Source organism: Herpailurus yagouaroundi, unplaced genomic scaffold (genome assembly GCF_014898765.1).
Source record: "Herpailurus yagouaroundi ecotype Mexico unplaced genomic scaffold, PumYag 186, whole genome shotgun sequence".
NCBI classification, from domain to species: Eukaryota; Metazoa; Chordata; class Mammalia; order Carnivora; family Felidae; genus Herpailurus; species Herpailurus yagouaroundi.
Genome location: NW_024412417.1, coordinates 37656882 through 37675051, shown reverse-complemented (window position 1 = coordinate 37675051; position 18170 = coordinate 37656882). Strand labels below are relative to the sequence as shown.

The following is an 18170-nucleotide window of genomic DNA, read 5'->3' as shown; positions in this document are numbered from 1 at the left end:
GACTAGAACTCATGATATGAAACAGTGTTAGCCAAAAGAAAGAGGCACATACATATTTCTGAAATGCAACCTTGGGTGTGTTTGCATGGCTGTCCTTGCCCAGGAAGGTAGGTATTAATATGCTCATTTGGCAGGGAAGGACGCTGACGTCCAGCTGGATCTGTGATTTGAGCTCAGGCCTTACTGATGGCTCTCAGCTCCCTCATCACGTTCCTCTGATCCAGATACATCTGGAGTGTAGGGTTTTAAAAGGTTCTGAGATTCCGGGTGATATTGTTAGTTTCATTCCATTCACCTATTTAAAAAAGTATTTATTGAGGGCCTGTGTCCAGAAACTCTCTTAAGCCTGGGATGCTGGCGGACCAAGATGAGTGAGGGCTCTTGCTCCCAGGAAACTTGAAATCTGAGTTAAATCTTCGGAAGAGTGATGATGTTTCTGCATAATCTCTTGCTCGGTGATTCATTCAGCCATGCATGAGGATGTGTCAGGGTGCTTTGAGTTGTAAGGGACAGAAAGCCTAGTTCAAACTGGATAATTGATGGGAGCAGTTGAGTGGTTCACATAACCAAAAGGTGAAGAAGTGGGATAGGTTTCGGGTACGCTTTGATCAGGGCTCTGGCTTCATTTCTTTGTGATCCTCTGGGCTCTGCCCTTGTGTCTGTTGGCTTTGTTCTCAGGTTGACTCCCTTCATAGTAGTGAGAGGGTTGCCAGCAGGGCTTCTGTATTGTTCCAACGCCAGCAGACCTCAGGAAAAATAGGTGTGCTCCAGGAAGTGCAGAGCAGAGCTATCTAACGTGGTGGTCTGGCTGCTGGTACTTCTCAGCCCACGTGTTTGTTTGATCACATCCACAGGAGGGAGAGCTGCCATCTCTCCCCAGGGCCATAGCACAAAATTTCTGAGCTCCCTTCTGGTTGAGTCATCATCTGAGGATGATCCATCTCAAACCATCATGGCGGCAGAGGAAATAGGATAACATTGATTGCCTTAGATCAGTCAGGCCCCATCCCTGGAACTGGGAATGAGGACCGAATGACTGAAGGATGCTGCTTGGTGGGAAGAAATGATGTTGAAGAGGCAACTACAGTCTCTTAAGGGGGGCAGTGTGTAGGATGTGGGCGCGTAGGAGGAACAGCAAGGTCCCTTCTCTTAAAGAAAAAAAAGAAAAAGAAAAGGCCTTTCTCTTAAAAAGCTCCACATTGTGGTGAGCACTCTGAGACTTTGGCAGTGATCAGAGGAAAGGCATTGACTACATTTTTTGAACGCTAGTCACTTTATACGTTTTCCTCAGTTAGTTCTTATACTGTCCCTGTCGAGTAGGTATTTCCATTTCACAGATGAGCAAACAAGTTCAGAGAGGTTAAGTTGCTTGCCAACAGCCACATGTCTAAGAGAGTGAGGTGTTTTGAGGCTGTGCATCCCACATTCCCTACTTCTCCTTCTTGTGACGGTTGCAGAGCAAATAGATCGTTAACAGGGACCCTACAAAGGTTTGGCTAATGACTCCTCTACAGTAAGCAGGGCCTTGGGAGTGGTTACCACTTTTCATTTCAGGCTTTTACTAGCGGAATTCTGCCTGCTTTTTTTTTTCTTTTCCTTTTCCTTAACTAACTCTAGATGGGAGGAAAACTCTCCCAGGTCCAGATAAGCAACCTATAATTGAAAGAGCTTCTGAGAAGAGCAGAACCATTGTCAACTCCAATGCATCAGAAGAGACGGTTGCGTTCAGATAGTTTTACAAAAATGATTTCTCTCTCCTTCTGACTTGGCTGCCTGAGGCTTCCACTTGGTTTTAAAGTAGTAGGGTAACTATTATGTAATCCTATACAATGCTTCTTTCCCCTGGGCTCGAGAGAACTCAGGTATTCAAAATACAGAATACATTTGTTTTGATGAAGAGTTTATGTAAAGCCAGCGTGATTCTTAAACCGTCCCCAAAACAAGGGCATATGAACTGGGTTTTTTGGTTTTCTCCAGACTCTGCAGAGAGAGAACATCCAGCAGAGCAGGAGATGGTTTACCATAACTCGTGTGTGCTGCTGGCAAAATGTCTGTGTTCCTTTTTTTTTTTTTTTTTCCAATTTACTTTTGAGACAGAGAGCGCGCTCGCGAGTGAGCAGGGGAGGGGCAGAGAGAAAAAGGGGGACAGATAATCTGAGGCGGGCTCTGTGCTGACAGCAGGGAGCTCGATGTGGGGCTCGAATTCACGAACCGTGGGATCATGACCTGAGCCAAAGTCATCCGGCTGCTCAACTGACTGAGCCACCCAGGTGCCCCAAAATGACCTGTTCTTACTGCTCCCTGAACCTACCATGAGTGTTGTGCACTTTGTTGCCCACTGAAAGAACGCTGGTCTGTTCACAGATCTCCTGACCTCACTTCCATCCCACTGGATATAGTTTCATCCTGAGGGAAATTAACAAAAATGGGGAAATCAAAATGGTGGTCAGTGCCAAGTTGACATATAAGACTTTCAGCTTAGCAGCTGTGCTTTTTGAGTTCTTGTGTCTGCTTTCCATTTTTTTTTTCAGGCTATTATGGATAATAATGGATTTATATTAGGTTTTCTACCATGTTTCAGGGCCTGGGGATAGATGAATGAAGCATAGTCTCCATTACATAGTCTTCAGTGGTCCTCCTCTGAACAGTCTGTCCATGCCAGTATATTTTTTTGCTTCTGATTTATGCTGGGCCTGGCAAACTTGTTAAACTGGACCTTAGAAAAAGTATGAAGTAAAAAGAGGAAACAGGAAAGATGTGAGGGTAGATGCATAGGCTTAGCTGTCAGGTGGGATTGCTGGGCTCCCCTTGTTGACTGTAGAGGGTGACTACCGTGGTTGTCACTAGGACTGGTATTTAGGGGCTCTTTGTTACACAGCATAACCTAACTCATCCTGACTGATGTGACCACCACATAGGATTCGTGGAACCTGGCCAGCTTGTATATGCACCTGTGTGAATGCACGCACATGCAAATATATGTAAGAATAGATATGAACATGGGTGCCTGTAGGACAGTGGTTCTCAAACTTGTCTGTACATTAGAATCACTTGGAGATCTTTTAAAATTCCAAAGCCCAGGGGTGGCTGAGTGGCTCAGTCGGTTAAGTGTCCAACTTTGGCTCAGGTCATGATCTCATGGTTTGTGAGTTTGAGCCCCACAACAGGCTCTGCACTGACAGCATGGAGTCTGCTTGGGATTCTGTCTGTCTCCCTCTCTCTCTGCCCCTCTCCCAGTTGCATGCTCTCTCTTTCTCTCAGTGACATGAGATGAGATGAGATGAGATGAGATGAGATGAGATAAGATAAGATTCCAAAGCCCTCAGGACATAGTCCAAATGAATTAATTTACCAACTCTGGGGGTGGGACACAGCATTAATGGATTTTAAACTCTCTGGGTGATTCCAGTGTGCAGACAGTTTCAAGAACCATATGAGAATTTTAATAATAACATCATGATTATTATTTGGAGAGGAATAGGGATAATGGCAATGATACTGATACTAGCTATCATTATCGTCAACTGACTGCTGCTTGTCTGCTGGGCAGTATCCTGGGTAAACAACAAACACTGTCACATCTAATCCACACTGCAGCCCTGCAAGACAGCTCTGTAGGTGGTTGGAGAAGGAAGAGAGGAGATCGTACCTGTTAAACTGATGTCAGCCACAGAGCTGCTCAATCCAGATTGTCAGGTATAGTCCAGAAAGATGGAATTGCTGGTCTCATCCTGTCGATCCCAGAATGACCACTGTGGTCATCATTGGGGCCGAGACCCCGGGGCTGTTTGTTACCACAGCGTAACCTGGCCCGTCCTGCTGGATGCAACCATGCTTTTAATAACCACAGTGGATTCAGGAGTCGATACGCGAGAGCACGTTTTGCAAAGTTATAAATTGAGAGTGAGTTTATTTTGGCTTGTGGCTTGGAAAGAGAAATGAGCGTAGTAAACCAAGCTATTAATCTTGGGTTGGTTGATTCATCCATCAAAATCACTCTCTGTGTTTCAAGGAAATCAGGTTAAGTAGATTAATAAAACATTACCTTGTGTGTTTGTAGTGCTTTCCTCAATGGGATACACGGTGCTCTACAAACCTCATACCATTTGCTAATCTTGACACTTCCTCGAAGGATTGTCAGGCATCAGTAGGGCCGTGTGTTACTGGAAGGTAATAACGGGAACTTAGTGATGGTGAGATGCTTATCCAGCATCCAGAGATGCCTGACTGCAGTCTTGGTGGGTAGATAGGAGTTTGTCCGGGAGGTATGGTAGTGTCTGGAACGGTGTTCATAGCACAGAGAACAGCACAGACAAAGGCACAACAGCAGGAAATAGTAACTATAGGAACTCTAAGTAGCTTAGTATTACTACCAAGAAAGAAGCCATTCTCCACTCCTATGGGTGATTGAGAAGTCCCAGACAACCTGCATTTCCACTTGTTTCTTTATCATTTGGTACATGTCTATTAACTTTTCTTTTTGACTTTGGAAGAGATTTGTGTGTAATGAGGGGCCAAGAAAGCATAATGCTTTAATTGACCTCCTTTCCCCCGAAAGATCACACCAGACACCGCACCAAATATTCACTGCTGATTAAGTAGAGATTTTTTTACAGGGCTCTGTTGACGCCTCCGTGATCCAACCCTTGGACATGAACTCAGCAGTTCTCTGACTCTCCCTGAGTCCAGGCCTTGGGATTGTGTACCTGTGAGACGCCTCTGAGCCTCTCTTGGGCTGTTGGTTTTTCTTAAGTGTAAATGTTGGATTGAAGGTGAATTTCAAGGTTCCTTACATGTTTAAAATTAAGTGATTCATCAAGTACTCATTAATGCAAGTGGCCTATTAAATAAAAATGCTAAGTACATGCTGAAATGGATACGGCCGACATTTTCTCTGGGGCTGTGGGTTTAGATAACACCAGGGCCTGGACAAGAAAAACCATTCTCCTCTCTACCTTTGTGCATCAAAGCTGAAAGAGAGATGCTTTCTCATTAAACGTGTATTCTACAATGAAATCAGCACCAGGGTTTTATTTTTTTTTATTTTGTAAATGTTTATTTTTTAGAGAGACAGACAGAGTGTGAGCAGGGGAGGGACAGAGAGAGGGGGAGACACAGAATCCAAAGCAGGGTGGCTCCAGACTCTGAGCTGTCTGCACAGAGCCTGATGCGGGGCTCGAACCCACGAACCGTGGGATCATGACCTGAGCTGAAGTTGGACACTGAACCACCCAGGTGCCCCAGCACCATGATTTTAGAGAAGAAGCTAGCCGAGCCAGTTAAGCTGCTTCATAACTTGGACCATACTGGTTCTCTTTTGCAAAGGTGTTGTGTTTGTTTGTTTTTTTGAATCTTATGCAATGTCTTTTCTTCTGTAGCCTCAAAACTCAAAACTTTTTTCACACTGTTAGCTCGTGTTTGACATCCCCATTGTTCTTTCTAAAGGTCTATATTGCAACCGGTTGGTTCCACAGCTAGTGACCTAATCATTGTGGCTACGTTGGGGAGACTTTACATCTCACCTCCTTGGGTTGCTTATCTGATTTACTGATTTTAGGGTTGTGTCCATGTTGGGATTTTGGAGTTGGGGTAAGGCCCTGGGACTAGGTTAACGCTGGACCAATGCCATCTCTGTGACCAGCTCGTGCACCTGTTTGCACGAGCTCTGTGCTAGCACTAGGGTTACAGTAGTGACAACACAGTCTGGTCTCTGCCCTTGTGGGGCTCCCTGTGTTTAAGGAAGTACACAAATCACCATGCAATTGCAATTATGTATGTGCTATAAAGGAGAAGCACAGGGTCCTGATCATTCATACTGGGGCATCTGACCCAGTTTGCTCAAAGTTCAAATGAATGGACATGATGAGGAGCTCAGGAAAGCAGTTGGGGAGGCTGGAGGCATTAAGAGTAATCTGTGATGGGGGCGCCTCGGTGGGTCAGTCAGTTAAACATCCGACGTCAGCTCAGGTCATGATCTCATGGTTCATGAGTTTGAGCCCCATATCTGGCTCTTTGTTATACAGTGCAGAGCCTGCTTCAGATTCTCAGACTCCATCCCTCTTCCTCTGTAATGTGTGATCAAATGCAAGGGTGAAAGGTTCAAGATTGAGGCCACAAACAGCACTAAGGTCCCTGTGAGTTGGTACAATTCAGGACACCAGGCCTTCCGAGAACAACTTCTTGACTCTTCTCCTCTAACTCCCCAAAGCCAAAGGAAGTCTTCTTTCCCTTAAATTCTCCAGGCCGTATGTCTCAATCATTTCTTTGGCAGTTGTATGTTGCTTGCTCCCCTGATCATGCTCTGTTCTGTTTCTCAAAACAAACAAAACGTTAACACGTAACAGCCCCACGTGCACCTTTGTGCTCAAATTCACCAAAGCTTCCATTGATTGAGGGAATTGATGGGGAAATTCTATCAACTTGTGGAAAGTTTAAGAGATACTAGCTTGTAGGGGCACTTGGGTGGCTCAGTCGACAGGGCATCAGACTTCGGCTCAGGTCATGATCTCATGGTTGGTGCGTTCGAGCCCCATGTCGGGCTCTGTGCTGACAGCTCACAGCCTGGAGCCTGCTTCGGATTCTGTGACTCCCTCTCTCTCTGTCCCCCTGCTTGTATGCTCTCTCTCTCTCTCTCAAAAATAAATAAACATTAAAAAATTAAAAAAAAAATAAAAATAAGAGATGCTAGCTTGTAATTAAAAGTCCAAGATAAATGGGCTTTTCTTTTCTGCATCTTCTTACCTAGTTTTCTTTCTGCCCCTGTGATTCTGTTTCCATATTCCTGCCCTTCCTTACTGCTCTCTGTCAGAGGCACACCCCTTGGTCACTTCATCTATTTCTCTACATCTTTCTTCTGTCTGCATGCTTTGTTGAATGCTGTCTTTTAAAACAAAATTGTTCAAAATATTGAGGGAAACTTAAAAAAATTTCATCCCTACTCCCTCATCCTGTTTTAACCTCTCTGATCCTATCTGCCAGTTTCCCATGGGGGTGCGTATTGTATATTAATGGCATTCTGTTATATATACAGTTTTGTACTTTGCTCTTTTAGGATGTTCACAAATTTTCTTTATTTAAAAAAATTTTTTTAATGTTTATTCATGTTTGAGAGATAGAGAGAGAGAGAGAGAGAAAGAGAGAGAAAGAGAAAATGAGTGGGGGAGGAGCAAAGTGAGAGGGAGACACATAATCTGAAGCAGGCTCCAGGCTCTGAGCTGTCAGCACAGAGCCCAACGTGGGGCTCGAACCCACGGACCGTGAGAGCATGACCTGAGCCATAGTCGGACGCCCAACCGACTGAGCCACCCAGGTGCCCCAGAATGTTCACAAATTTTCAATCAGCAAATGTTAATTGAGCTTCTACTCTGTGCCAGGCATTGCTGTAATGGCTGGGGGTAGATACATCAGTGAACAAACCAGACATAATTCCCTGCTTTCCTGGAAGTTTCCATCTGTTTCATGGAGAGAGACAATAAACATAGTACACATTCTCTTAGGAGGTGACTGCTGTTACAGAAAAAAACAGGAGGGTTGAAGAAGGTTGGCAGTATTTATAAAATATTTTCTCATGTTGCTCCCATCTTTGTGTGTACTTGGGGGTTGTATATTATCCTTGATATTGATGGATTATATTTTATTTAGAGCCTTAGGACTGTACACTTTAAATCTGGAGAGAACTTAGGAATCATTGAGAGTAAACCATTCATTTTTGAGGGGAGGAAAACAGGTCCAGAGAAAAGAAAAGACTGGCTCAAAATTATACAGCCCCTGAGTGGCAAAGCAGGGGCTGTTAAATCTTAATTGGATTGATTTTCTTTAATTCTAAAGACAGTTCTTTCAGAACCCTGGTATGCTGTTTCCCTGTTGTGGGAAATTGAATTTGTTTCTGGTTTTTATTATAAATAATGCTACAATGGGCAGCTTTATACCAAAACCATCTGAATGAAAGCAAGTTAATAATAACAGCAATGATAATAATAGAAAAGGCTAATATTTATCGAGCACCTAACATTTGTAAAGCACCGTGCTAAGTGCTTTACGTGAAATAACTTAATTCTGACAGTGAGTACCGTGACTTTCCTATTTTTTACAGATGACTAAATGAAGGGATTCAGACTCAGGTCTGTCCGTCTAGAGTCTGTGTTCTTAGTTACCATGATGTACTGCCTTATGGGTTTGAATACTAAAGCTGCAGATTTCAAAAAGCAAGATAATCAGCCATGCACTTTCATTTAAACACTTAAGAGTTGTCCAAGAACGTTGACATATTAGGTTTAACTGTATGTCATCAATGTTTTTAGGGTAAAAAGTGGTTGAATGTTAGCAATTTCATACATTCCATCTGTTGCTTTAGTTAATCCTCATCATAATGGTGAATTAGGGGCACCTGGCTGGCTCAGTCAGTGGAGCATGGGACTCTTGATCTCAGCGTCAGGAGTTCGAGCCCCGTGTTGGGTATAGAGATTACTTAAATTAAAAGATAAATAAATTAATTAAAAAAATCCCAATAGGGGCGCCTGGGTGGCGCAGTCGGTTAAGTGGCCGACTTCAGCCAGGTCACGATCTCGCGGTCCGTGAGTTCGAGCCCCGCGTCGGGCTCTGGGCTGATGGCTCAGAGCCTGGAGCCTGTTTCCGATTCTGTGTCTCCCTCTCTCTCTGCCCCTCCCCCGTTCATGCTCTGTCTCTCTCTCTCCCCCAAAAAATAAATAAACGTTAAAAAAAAAAAATTAAAAAAAAAATCCCAATAATGGTGAATTAGGTGGTATTGCAAATGAGTAGCCTAATATTTTAGATGGAGCTTGGACACTGAATGAGTTAGTTAATGTTTGTAGAGAGAAAAACAAACGGGAGGCAAGAAAGGCAGTATGTCTTGGGCCACGTAACCAGCTGCTCATACCTGCGTCAAATCCTGACACCCTGTCTTAGTAGCTTTGTGACCTCCAGTGAAATACATTCCTGGTGCCTAATTCTCTCAAGTGAAAACTGTCATTATAAAGATGGGTGGAAATCATTTTGTTCAAAACCGGCAGAAACTAAGCAGTCGAGCCAAGGTATCGAGTGGTGGTAGTTCCATCTTGCCATTAAATTTCAAGAAAAACCCGTCTCTTTTCTCCAACCATGGTGTTTCTGTAAAACACACAAAGAAGCTTCTTATTTATTATTATTATTATTATTATTTTAAAGTTTATTCTCATTTATTTTGAAAGAGAGATAGCCCACAGGGGAGGTGCAGAGAGAAGGAGAGAGAAAGAATCCCAAGCAGGCTCTGCACTGTCAGCTCTGCTATGTCAGTGCATAGCCCAACATGGGGCTTGAACCCACAAACTGCGCGATCATGACCTGAGCCGAAACCAAGAGTTGGGTGCTTAACCGACTGAGCCACCCAGGCACCCCATGAAGAAGCTTTTTAAAATGGCATGGATTGGGGCGCCTGGGTGGCGCAGTCGGTTAGGCGTCCGACTTCAGCCAAGTCACGATCTCGCGGTCCGTGAGTTCGAGCCCCGCGTCGGGCTCTGGGCTGATGGCTCGGAGCCTGGAGCCTGTTTCCGATTCTGTGTCTCCCTCTCTCTCTGCCCCTCCCCCGTTCATGCTCTGTCTCTCTCTGTCCCAAAATTAAAAATAAAAACGTTGAAAAAAAATTAAAAAAAAAAAAAAATGGCATGGATTAACTTCATGACCCTTGACACAATTAGGGGACTCTGGTTCTTTACAGGGAAAGTTTTTCCTCTAACTCGGATGGAGAGCTGTATTAAGATGGGTGGGGCAGCAGAGATGCACCTCTGTTTGGGTTTCTGGGTCACAATGACTTGAGGTCCAGGAACAGACGCCCCCACCAGCCGTTTCTCTCCCTCCTGTCTTCCGGTGCCATTTCTGATTCGATGACATCTCGCCCCCTTGTTCAGGTGACCCCCTCCTGTGCCTGCACAGCTTGGTAAGGTGGCCCAGCCATGGTGGAGGTGGCAGGTGGGCAAGGCAGCCAGTGCCCTTGAGCACTGACCAGTCCTGCTGGAATGGGGTCTGTTGTGTCTGTGTGGCAAGGTCCTTCCTTCCGGAGGGCAGTGACCTGACCACCGTCAGAGCCAAAAATGCCAAGTGGCAGGGGGCCTGGGTGGCTCAGTTAAGCGCCCAACTTTGGCTCAGGTCATGATATCATGGTTGGTGAGCCGGAGCCCCGCCTCGGCTTCTGTGCTGACAGCTCAGAGCCTGGAGCCTGCTTTGGATTCTGTGTCTCCCTCTCTCTCTGCCCCTCCCCCCACTCATGCTCTGTCTCTCTTTTTCTCTCAAAAATAAACAAACGTTAACACTTTTTTTTTGGAAAATGCCGAGTGGCTTCTCAACCACGCCATGGGCTGGACTTGCTGCTTGTGGAAAAGGACAGTGCATCCCGAGCGTGCCCTCTTGGGTTTTTCTGCAGCCAGTTCTTTGTCTCTAAGTGGTGCAGTGGGCTTTGGGCCACAGACTGCTTAGGACCTCGGTAAACCCTGGGAACCAGCCCATCCCCTCCAGGGAAAAACTTTGCCCCTGGGCAGGGCTTGGGAGGGGGAAGTGAAGGCTTGCCGAAAGTCTCTTCCTCTTTTTACATTAAAATCTTGGCAAGAAAAGGCGCTCTTTCTTTCTGTCGCCTGTATCAGCAGCAGATTCCCAAACTGAACTCCGAGACATCGTCCTGGCTTCGTCACACGTCACCTTTGCCGGCTGCAAACAATCTTGCTTCTCCAGCTGATGGGGACTCTAATAACTCCAGGTGGTGAATGGGCGGTAGGGAGTGTGGTTCTGTACAAATACAAGCTCTAACTAAAGCAATACAAACACAGAGGAAAAAACGGGAAGCTTGTCAAGAGGGAAGTGCTGTATTAAAACATTTTACCTTTACTGACATTGAAGAAACCTCCCCTTTAGTTTAACACTGGGAGATGTGTTAAATACTCTGTGGTGTAGTGACATGGCTGGGTGTTCCAGAACCTTTAACAGCAAGGCAGCAGAAGTATCTTTATTAAGGAAAGGTGATTAAGATATACTGTGAAATGAAACACAGCAGATTACAGTTTAGGAACCATTTCTATAAAAATATATGCATTATCTTTATATAGATACAGGAAAAAACATTTGGAAGGGGATCCACTTGGTGGGAGGTTGGATCATGAGTGTTTATATTTTCTTCCTTTTGCTCATCTGTGTTTTCAATTTTTTGTCTGCAGTCAACATTGTTCTTCATAGAGTTTAGGGTGAAAGAAGGATGTCCGGGGCTGGGAACCACCCTTTTTTACCCAATCATTCCACACATTTATTGAGGGTCTCCTAGGAGCTGGGTGGGCACAGTGATAGGTGTTGGAGCGGAATAGCTCCGACCTTTGCCTTCACAGAGCTGATGTTTTAGTGGGAGGCTTTTCTTTTTCTTTTCTTTTCTTTTTTTTTTTTTTTTGTTTGAACTTTATTTAGAGAGAGACAGAGAGCAAGTGGGGGAAGGGTAGAGAGAGGGTGAGATAGAATCCCAAGCAGGATCCACGCCATCAGCTCAGGGCCCGATGTGGGGCTCGAACCCATAAATCGTGAGATGGGTGATCTGAGCCGAGATCAAGAGTCGGATGCTTGGGGCGCCTGGGTGGCGCAGTCGGTTAAGCGTCCGACTTCAGCCAGGTCACGATCTCGCGGTCCGTGAGTTTGAGCCCCGCGTCAGGCTCTGGGCTGATGGCTCAGAACCTGGAGCCTGTTTCCGATTCTGTGTCTCCCTCTCTCTCTGCCCCTCCCCCGTTCATGCTCTGTCTCTCTCTGTCCCAAAAATAAATAAACGTTGGAAAAAAAAAAAAAAAAGAGTCGGATGCTTAACCGACTGAGCCACCCAGGCGCCCTATGGAAGGCTTTTTAAAAACACTTTTAAGCTAAAAAAATAAAAATAATTACAGGTTATACAAATCACCGTGAAGGAAAAAAAAAATGCCGGTGGCATATAGGAATGACTGAAGGGAGGTGAGGGAGGTGTGACCGGGAGCACCCCTTTGAGGAGGTGACCCTTGAACCTGAAGGCCAAGAAACAGGCACTTGAGGAGGCTAGAAGGCACATCTGAGGCGCAGGGAAGGACCAGCGATGCAAGGCTGCGAGAGCCTACCGCCTGCCTGTAGGTCACCCCGTGGAACTGCCCACCTGTGAGAAATGTTACATTTGGGAATGTGATGGAGGTTCATAGAGCCTTGGAACTCTGAGGAAATACGGCCTTAAGGACAACTTTATGGCTCCTGAGAGATTGGCTAATGTTTTGCTAAACAACAGGAGTGTGTTAGGTTTGAGCTGTCGGCTTTGTACTTTGTTTCTTTTGAGTAGCAGCTCTGATGCCATCTTTCATGGCGGACAGGCTTCGAGTGCTGTCTGGGGATGCCCAGGCCTCATTCCTGTGTCCTCTTCTGCATTCAGGAAACTCGCCCACTGCATGCTCAGCCGTCAGGCCGGACACTGGAGTCCTAGTCCTTAGCCTTCGAACCTCTGGCCGTCCTGGAAATGTCTGGGAGGGTGCCTCTTTCCTCAAGGATTCAGTGTTCATTGTTTCCACCAAGAGGAGGAGGGAAGCCGTTCATAGAAGTCCCTGAATGTTGGGTTGAGGACTAATATGTCATATTTGAATTAACTATGGTAGCACCATCAAGAGTCCTCTCTAGGCAATCCAAGCAACGCAAATCAAGAACCATAGCGATATTCAGATCCTTTAACCCAGAACTGCAATCCAAGGAACTTAGGTGGAAGTCATTTTTTTTTTTAATTTTTTTTTTCAACGTTTATTTATTTTTGGGACAGAGAGAGACAGAGCATGAACGGGCGAGGGGCAGAGAGAGAGGGAGACACAGAATTGGAAACAGGCTCCAGGCTCTGAGCCATCAGCCCAGAGCCTGACGCGGGGCTCGAACTCACGGACCGTGAGATCGTGACCTGGCTGAAGTCGGATGCTTAACCGACTGCGCCACCCAGGTGCCCCGAAAGTCATTTTTTTTAATGGGAAGAAACCAAGGATACAGCAATGTCTATAACAGCAGTAATAGGCATTAATGACATTGTGCTTTGGGGCTTTGAACATATATTCCTATACTGACAGTACTTATGAGAGCTTTGCAACATTCCTGTGATGGATGTTCTTATGCCCATTTCACAGATGGGAAATGAAAGGTTAGAGAGGTCATGTGAGTGGTCCTGGTTCACCCTGGCAGGTTCAGGCTCTGAACTCTGATACATGCATTGTTGCCTGGTGGGTTTGTTCAGAAACTCTGAAAATGATGGAAGTCAAGAAAGCATATGGAGGGAACCAAGACTGAAAATTATTATCGAACTTAATGTATGCTTAGTTGTGTCCCAAGCATTTTGTAAATTTTATCCAGGTTAATCTTCACCACAAACTTGAGGGGAGACTGAAGCTCTGAGAGGTTGGAGAACTTGTATAAGCTGTAGAACAGGATTCAGACCCTGGCTCGGCCAGGTGGCTTCAGTTCTGTTGTATTGTCCCTCTGCTTCACAAGAAAGCATTGTTGGGTGAGTGAATACATGGTAGGCTGATGCCACAGCTCTGCATCTTCTCCAATGCAATACATTCTCTCAGTACTCCCATGAGAGTTGCAGCTTGGCTGACTCTTGAGGGCACACTTTTCCGACACCCTTCACCTAAAGGCTCTCTTTCCTCACTCAACTCATCTCTTGCAAAATGCTCAGAACCGAATGAGTCCAGGGTAAACCAGGCATGCAGGGTGTGAACCTTTAGCAACCGAAGGAAATTGAGCTATTTCAACGTGATGCAATATTCTGCTGCCATTAAAATGATAAATGTGACTGTAGAAATATGAAATGGCATTGGGAAATAGTTGCACGTATCTGAAATAGTAATGGAAGCAGTGTGCATTGATGTGAATAAAGGTTGGGAGAGGACAGGAAGGAAAACTGTGTAAAGGTATTGGGATTGAATGGTGTCACCTTCTGATGGGTCTGCTAAGCTAGGAACCTCAGGGTCAGGTTCCACAGCTCCCACTGCTACTTTGCCCAGATTCAGCTAGTCACAAACTCCTGGAGATTCGACAGGAGTATCCTAATTCTGGTGCCCCTTCTCCCTCTCCATTGCTAGCTTCCTAAACCAGGCGCTAATTATCTGTCAGCTGGACTGTACAAAAGCTTCAGTGGTCTGTGGACCTCAATTCTCCTTCCCACCATAGTCCGCATTGGACACTGTCGTCAGAGTGACCTTGATATAAAACGCATCTCCCCTTGCTGAGAAGTTTCTGTTTACTTGTTATTGCCTTCAGGAGGCAAGTTCAAACTTCTTAGCATGGTGTTTGAGGAGGTCCTGCACAGTCACACTCACCCAACCTTACCTCCAGCATGTCATAAACTCCCCTTCCTCTCTGCCCATGTGCCTTTTCTTCTCGTCCCCTCCCCCAGTCTCTTCAAGACCAAGTGCGTCCGGTCTGAAGCCTTCACAACTGTCCCAGGGATTGTTGGTTCTTCCACTCTCCTAGATGACAACGAATGATGCTGTGTTGTAATTCTGAGGTTACAGCTCTTTCTCTCATGAAATTGTGAGCCCTGCCAGGGCAGGTACCACACATCTGTTGACCTCCAATCTAGACCCTCAGCATGGTGCCTAGGACGCAGTAGGGTGGCAAAATTGTGTATTGATGGAATGAATCAATGAGTAAGTGAAACAATTTGTTTATAGTGTTTAAATTTTTTTTTTAATGTTTATTTATTTATTTTTGAAAGAGACAGAGTGTGAGTGGGGGAGGCTCTGCTGCACAGAGCCTGATGCGGGGCTCGAACTCACAAACCGTGAGATCATGACCTGAGCTGAAGTCGGACGATTAACCGACTGAGCCACCCAGGTGCCCCTTAATGTTTTAAAGTTGATTTAGTAATAAAGTTTTCAAAGGAAACAACATTTAAAGAAGAGATCAGGAACTTCTGAAATTTACAAAAGCAGAGTCAAGTTTATAGAAATGCAGAAACACACGGTGGAGTTGACAGATTGGGTTTGAATCCTGGATCTCCTACTGAGTCTTGGTTTCTTCATTTATAAGGGGGATGTCATAATAGTACCATATAGGGTGGTTGTAAAAAGCAAAAGAGGAAAAGCAAGCAAAGTGCTTAGTACAGTGCCTGGCACATTGGAAGGACTAAAAAAAAAAAAAAATGCTAACAAGCCACAGTGATTAAATCATCGAGAGCCTGGGGTTCTTATGTAAACCTCTTTTTTTTTTTTTTTTTTTTTTTTGGCTCCTTCTGGCTGGTTTTTTTTCAACATAAAACTTTGAAAGCTTTGACCTCAGCTGAAATGGGATTACATTCACGCAGGGTGACAAAGAAAGGATTGAGGAAGGATAAGTTCAGCACTTCTTTGAAGGTCTTGTCTTCTGTTCCCTCTTTCAGGATATCCCACATGGGGTAGTATAGTGGTAGAGCTTACTTGTGAGTTCTGTCACAGGCCAGGGATCTAGGGCAGACAATGAGAAAGGTATCTCTGAAGGGGGTGCTCTACCCTCCTCACAGGATTCATCTTATTTTATGGTTATCATTCAACAACGGACGTTTCTTTGCTAGACTGTAAGCTCCCCCAGGCTGGTCTCATGTCTGTGTTGCTCTCCAGGGATAAAATTAGGACCAATGGATGAAAATTGTCGGGCATCAGATTTCTGCTCAGTGTAAAAGGAGAGGTTCCTCAAGAACCTCTGACCGTTGCAATAAGGAGAAGAGGCTGACCGTTGCAATAAGGAGGTCCCCATAATGGGAGATATTTGAGCTAAACTGGATAGGGTTGATACTATGGAAGAGATTTCTGCTTTTGTTGGGATATTGAGGTAGAGATGTATGGTTACTCAGAGCTCGTATTTAAGGGACTGGGCAGGTGTATGAACTTTCTTCCTCTGGCACAAATTGAGGACAGTGGATTTCTGTGGACCAGAATTGTTTAAGACTGTGTATCAGCATGTAAGAAAAACGGACCAAAGTTCTTGGATTGTGAAGACTGTTCTGTCAGCATCAATGTTTGCAAAATATTGGCTCCCTTAGTTTAACTGAAATTGATAGAGATTATAATATAGTATAGAACTCCTAAATTTTCCTAAAGTATGAAAATTAGGGTAAAAGTCTGAGGCCTATGACCCTTGCCTTCAGTGTATGCCTTCAAAAAGCCATCTCGCGGGGTGCCTGGGTGGCTCAGTCGGTTAAGCGTCCAGTTTCGCTCAGGTCATGATCTTGCGGTTCATGAGTTTGAGCCCCACGACGGGCTCTGTGCTGACAGCTCAGAGCCTGTAACCTGCTTCAGATTCTGTGTCTCCCTCTCTCTCTGCCCCTCCCCTGCTCGTGCTCTTTCTCTGTCTCTGTCTCAAAAATAAACACTAAAAAAAAAATTTTTTTTTTTAAAGCCATCTAATCTCTCTCCATGACTCTTAACACATTTCTATATAGTATGGCTAACACCGTGGAGTCTCCAGGTAATTCAAGAGGAAGACAAAAGACTAAATAAGGGAAGGGCTGCCCTTCTGTATTTGGGGCAAGGAGTGCTTTCTTGGCTACCACATCTGGTAAGGCCTGGATAGTTCCTGGGATTTTACCTATTTGACCAGAACAAGAGTTCATAGTCAGGTTTTCATAGGTAGGCTTCCTGGGTCCATAAATCTCCTGAAATTGTACGCAAATTTGTGTGCATATGTGCATTTTTCTGGGGGAGAAAAGCCCCTACTTTTGTGGGATTTTCAGTAGGGGCCTTGACCCCAAAATATTTCGAACCATTTACTTCCATGGTAATTATCCGATCAAACTGAAAATATTCCAGGTAAAGGTAACATTGTAATCATTTACACTTTAGTGTTAATGAAAAAAATCTGTGTCATAGCAGGATTAGGATGAACTAGCTGGATGGAATGTTCTGTTTTTATATGTAAAGAGGGAGCATTTATGTTCCAGGGTGAAGAGAGATTCTGGAAATAAGATGCTGGGCCCTGGGCCACATCCAAATTCTCTGCCCCCCCCGCCCTGGACATTTTTGCCCAGAGCGTAACTCTGTAACATCTCATTTATCTCTTAGAGCCATGCGTGGCAAGGTACAAGTCTCAAGTGGCGCCTGATTTCTGTCCTCAGACTGATCATTTAACATCTCCCCAGGGTGTCTCCACGATACCATCGTAGGCGATAACGGTGCACCTCTAGGCTCTGGGGAGTCGGCCCGTTCTTCTGCTTTGCCGGGGAGCGGGAGTGAGGTTCATTACCTGGAGCGGGGGAAAGGCTTGCTCGCCAGCCCAGCCATTTGAGGCGTGGGGGGTGGTGGGATGTGGCAGCTTCGCTGAGTTCAGCACAAAGAGTCCTGATCGGCGAGTTCCGAGTTCCAGTTCCTGGTGTTTCCGAGTTAGCTGACCTGAAGCAGCTTACCCCCACCTCTGAACCTCAGTTTTCCCAGTGTAAGATGAGAAGATTGCAAGACTCTGACCCACCCAGATGCCATCTCGGCGCGACGATGCTGCTCCTTTAAGGAGGGCGGGGGGCGCGGAGGCGGTGGCCGCGCCCCCTTCCTCTCCTTCCTCCGGCGCAGGACCACCTGTCTCCGGCCTCGCCACGCCCCCTTCAGGAGGGGCGGGGGGAAGAGGGGCGGGGAAGGAAGGCCGAGGATTTACCTTGCGGGGCGGGCGCGCGACGCATGCGCACGGCCGGACAGGTCCGCGGCTCCCTCACTTCCTGGCATTTCCCCCCTCCCCCTCCTCGCCGTTACCCTGTACATCCGGGTCACTTGCCCTCCCCGTTCGGAGCCGCCGCTGCTGCTGCTGCTGTTGCTGCTGCTGCCGCCGTCGCCTGGCTCGTCGCGGCTCCGCCACAGGGGCAGGTGCGGAGGGGCTCCCGGTCCGGCCGCCGCCGCTGCCCCGCTCCGGGCCCGGGGCTCCCTCTAGCGCCGCTGAGGGGCCGCCGCCGCGGCTCAAGGAGGGCGGAGGAGCGGGGCTGAGAGAACCAGGAGGCTCGAGCGGAGAGTGAGTGATTTATTTTTACCGTTTTCCGTCTTCCCTCACGCCCCTCGCTTGCCTGCCCCTCGACCCCATTTTGGCGGAGAGACGGGCGCGGTGGGGGCCGCGCCGGCGCGGGGCTTCCTCGGCCCCCGGCGCCGTGGGCCCGCCCCGGCGCCCACCCCCGGCTTTGCGTTTGCCCCCTCCCCCTCCTT

At 46.3% G+C, this 18170-nt stretch overlaps 1 protein-coding gene across 9 annotated transcripts in view; it reads left to right on the top strand.

The window, feature by feature from the left end:
- The window catches only part of CYRIB (CYFIP related Rac1 interactor B), a 106403-nt gene that overhangs the window by 8757 nt on the left and 79476 nt on the right, over nt 1–18170 (top strand). For 4 of the 9 annotated variants that reach the window (XM_040494424.1, XM_040494429.1, XM_040494427.1 and 1 more), the window contains exon 1: nt 17847–17982. The exons of 4 other annotated variants lie outside the window; for them this stretch is intronic. Coding sequence is in view for 1 of the 5 variants with exons in the window: in XM_040494421.1 (XP_040350355.1) it covers nt 17459–17840 (382 nt within the window). In the remaining 4 variants the exon portion in view is untranslated. One more of the 9 variants, XM_040494421.1, reaches the window with a different exon arrangement.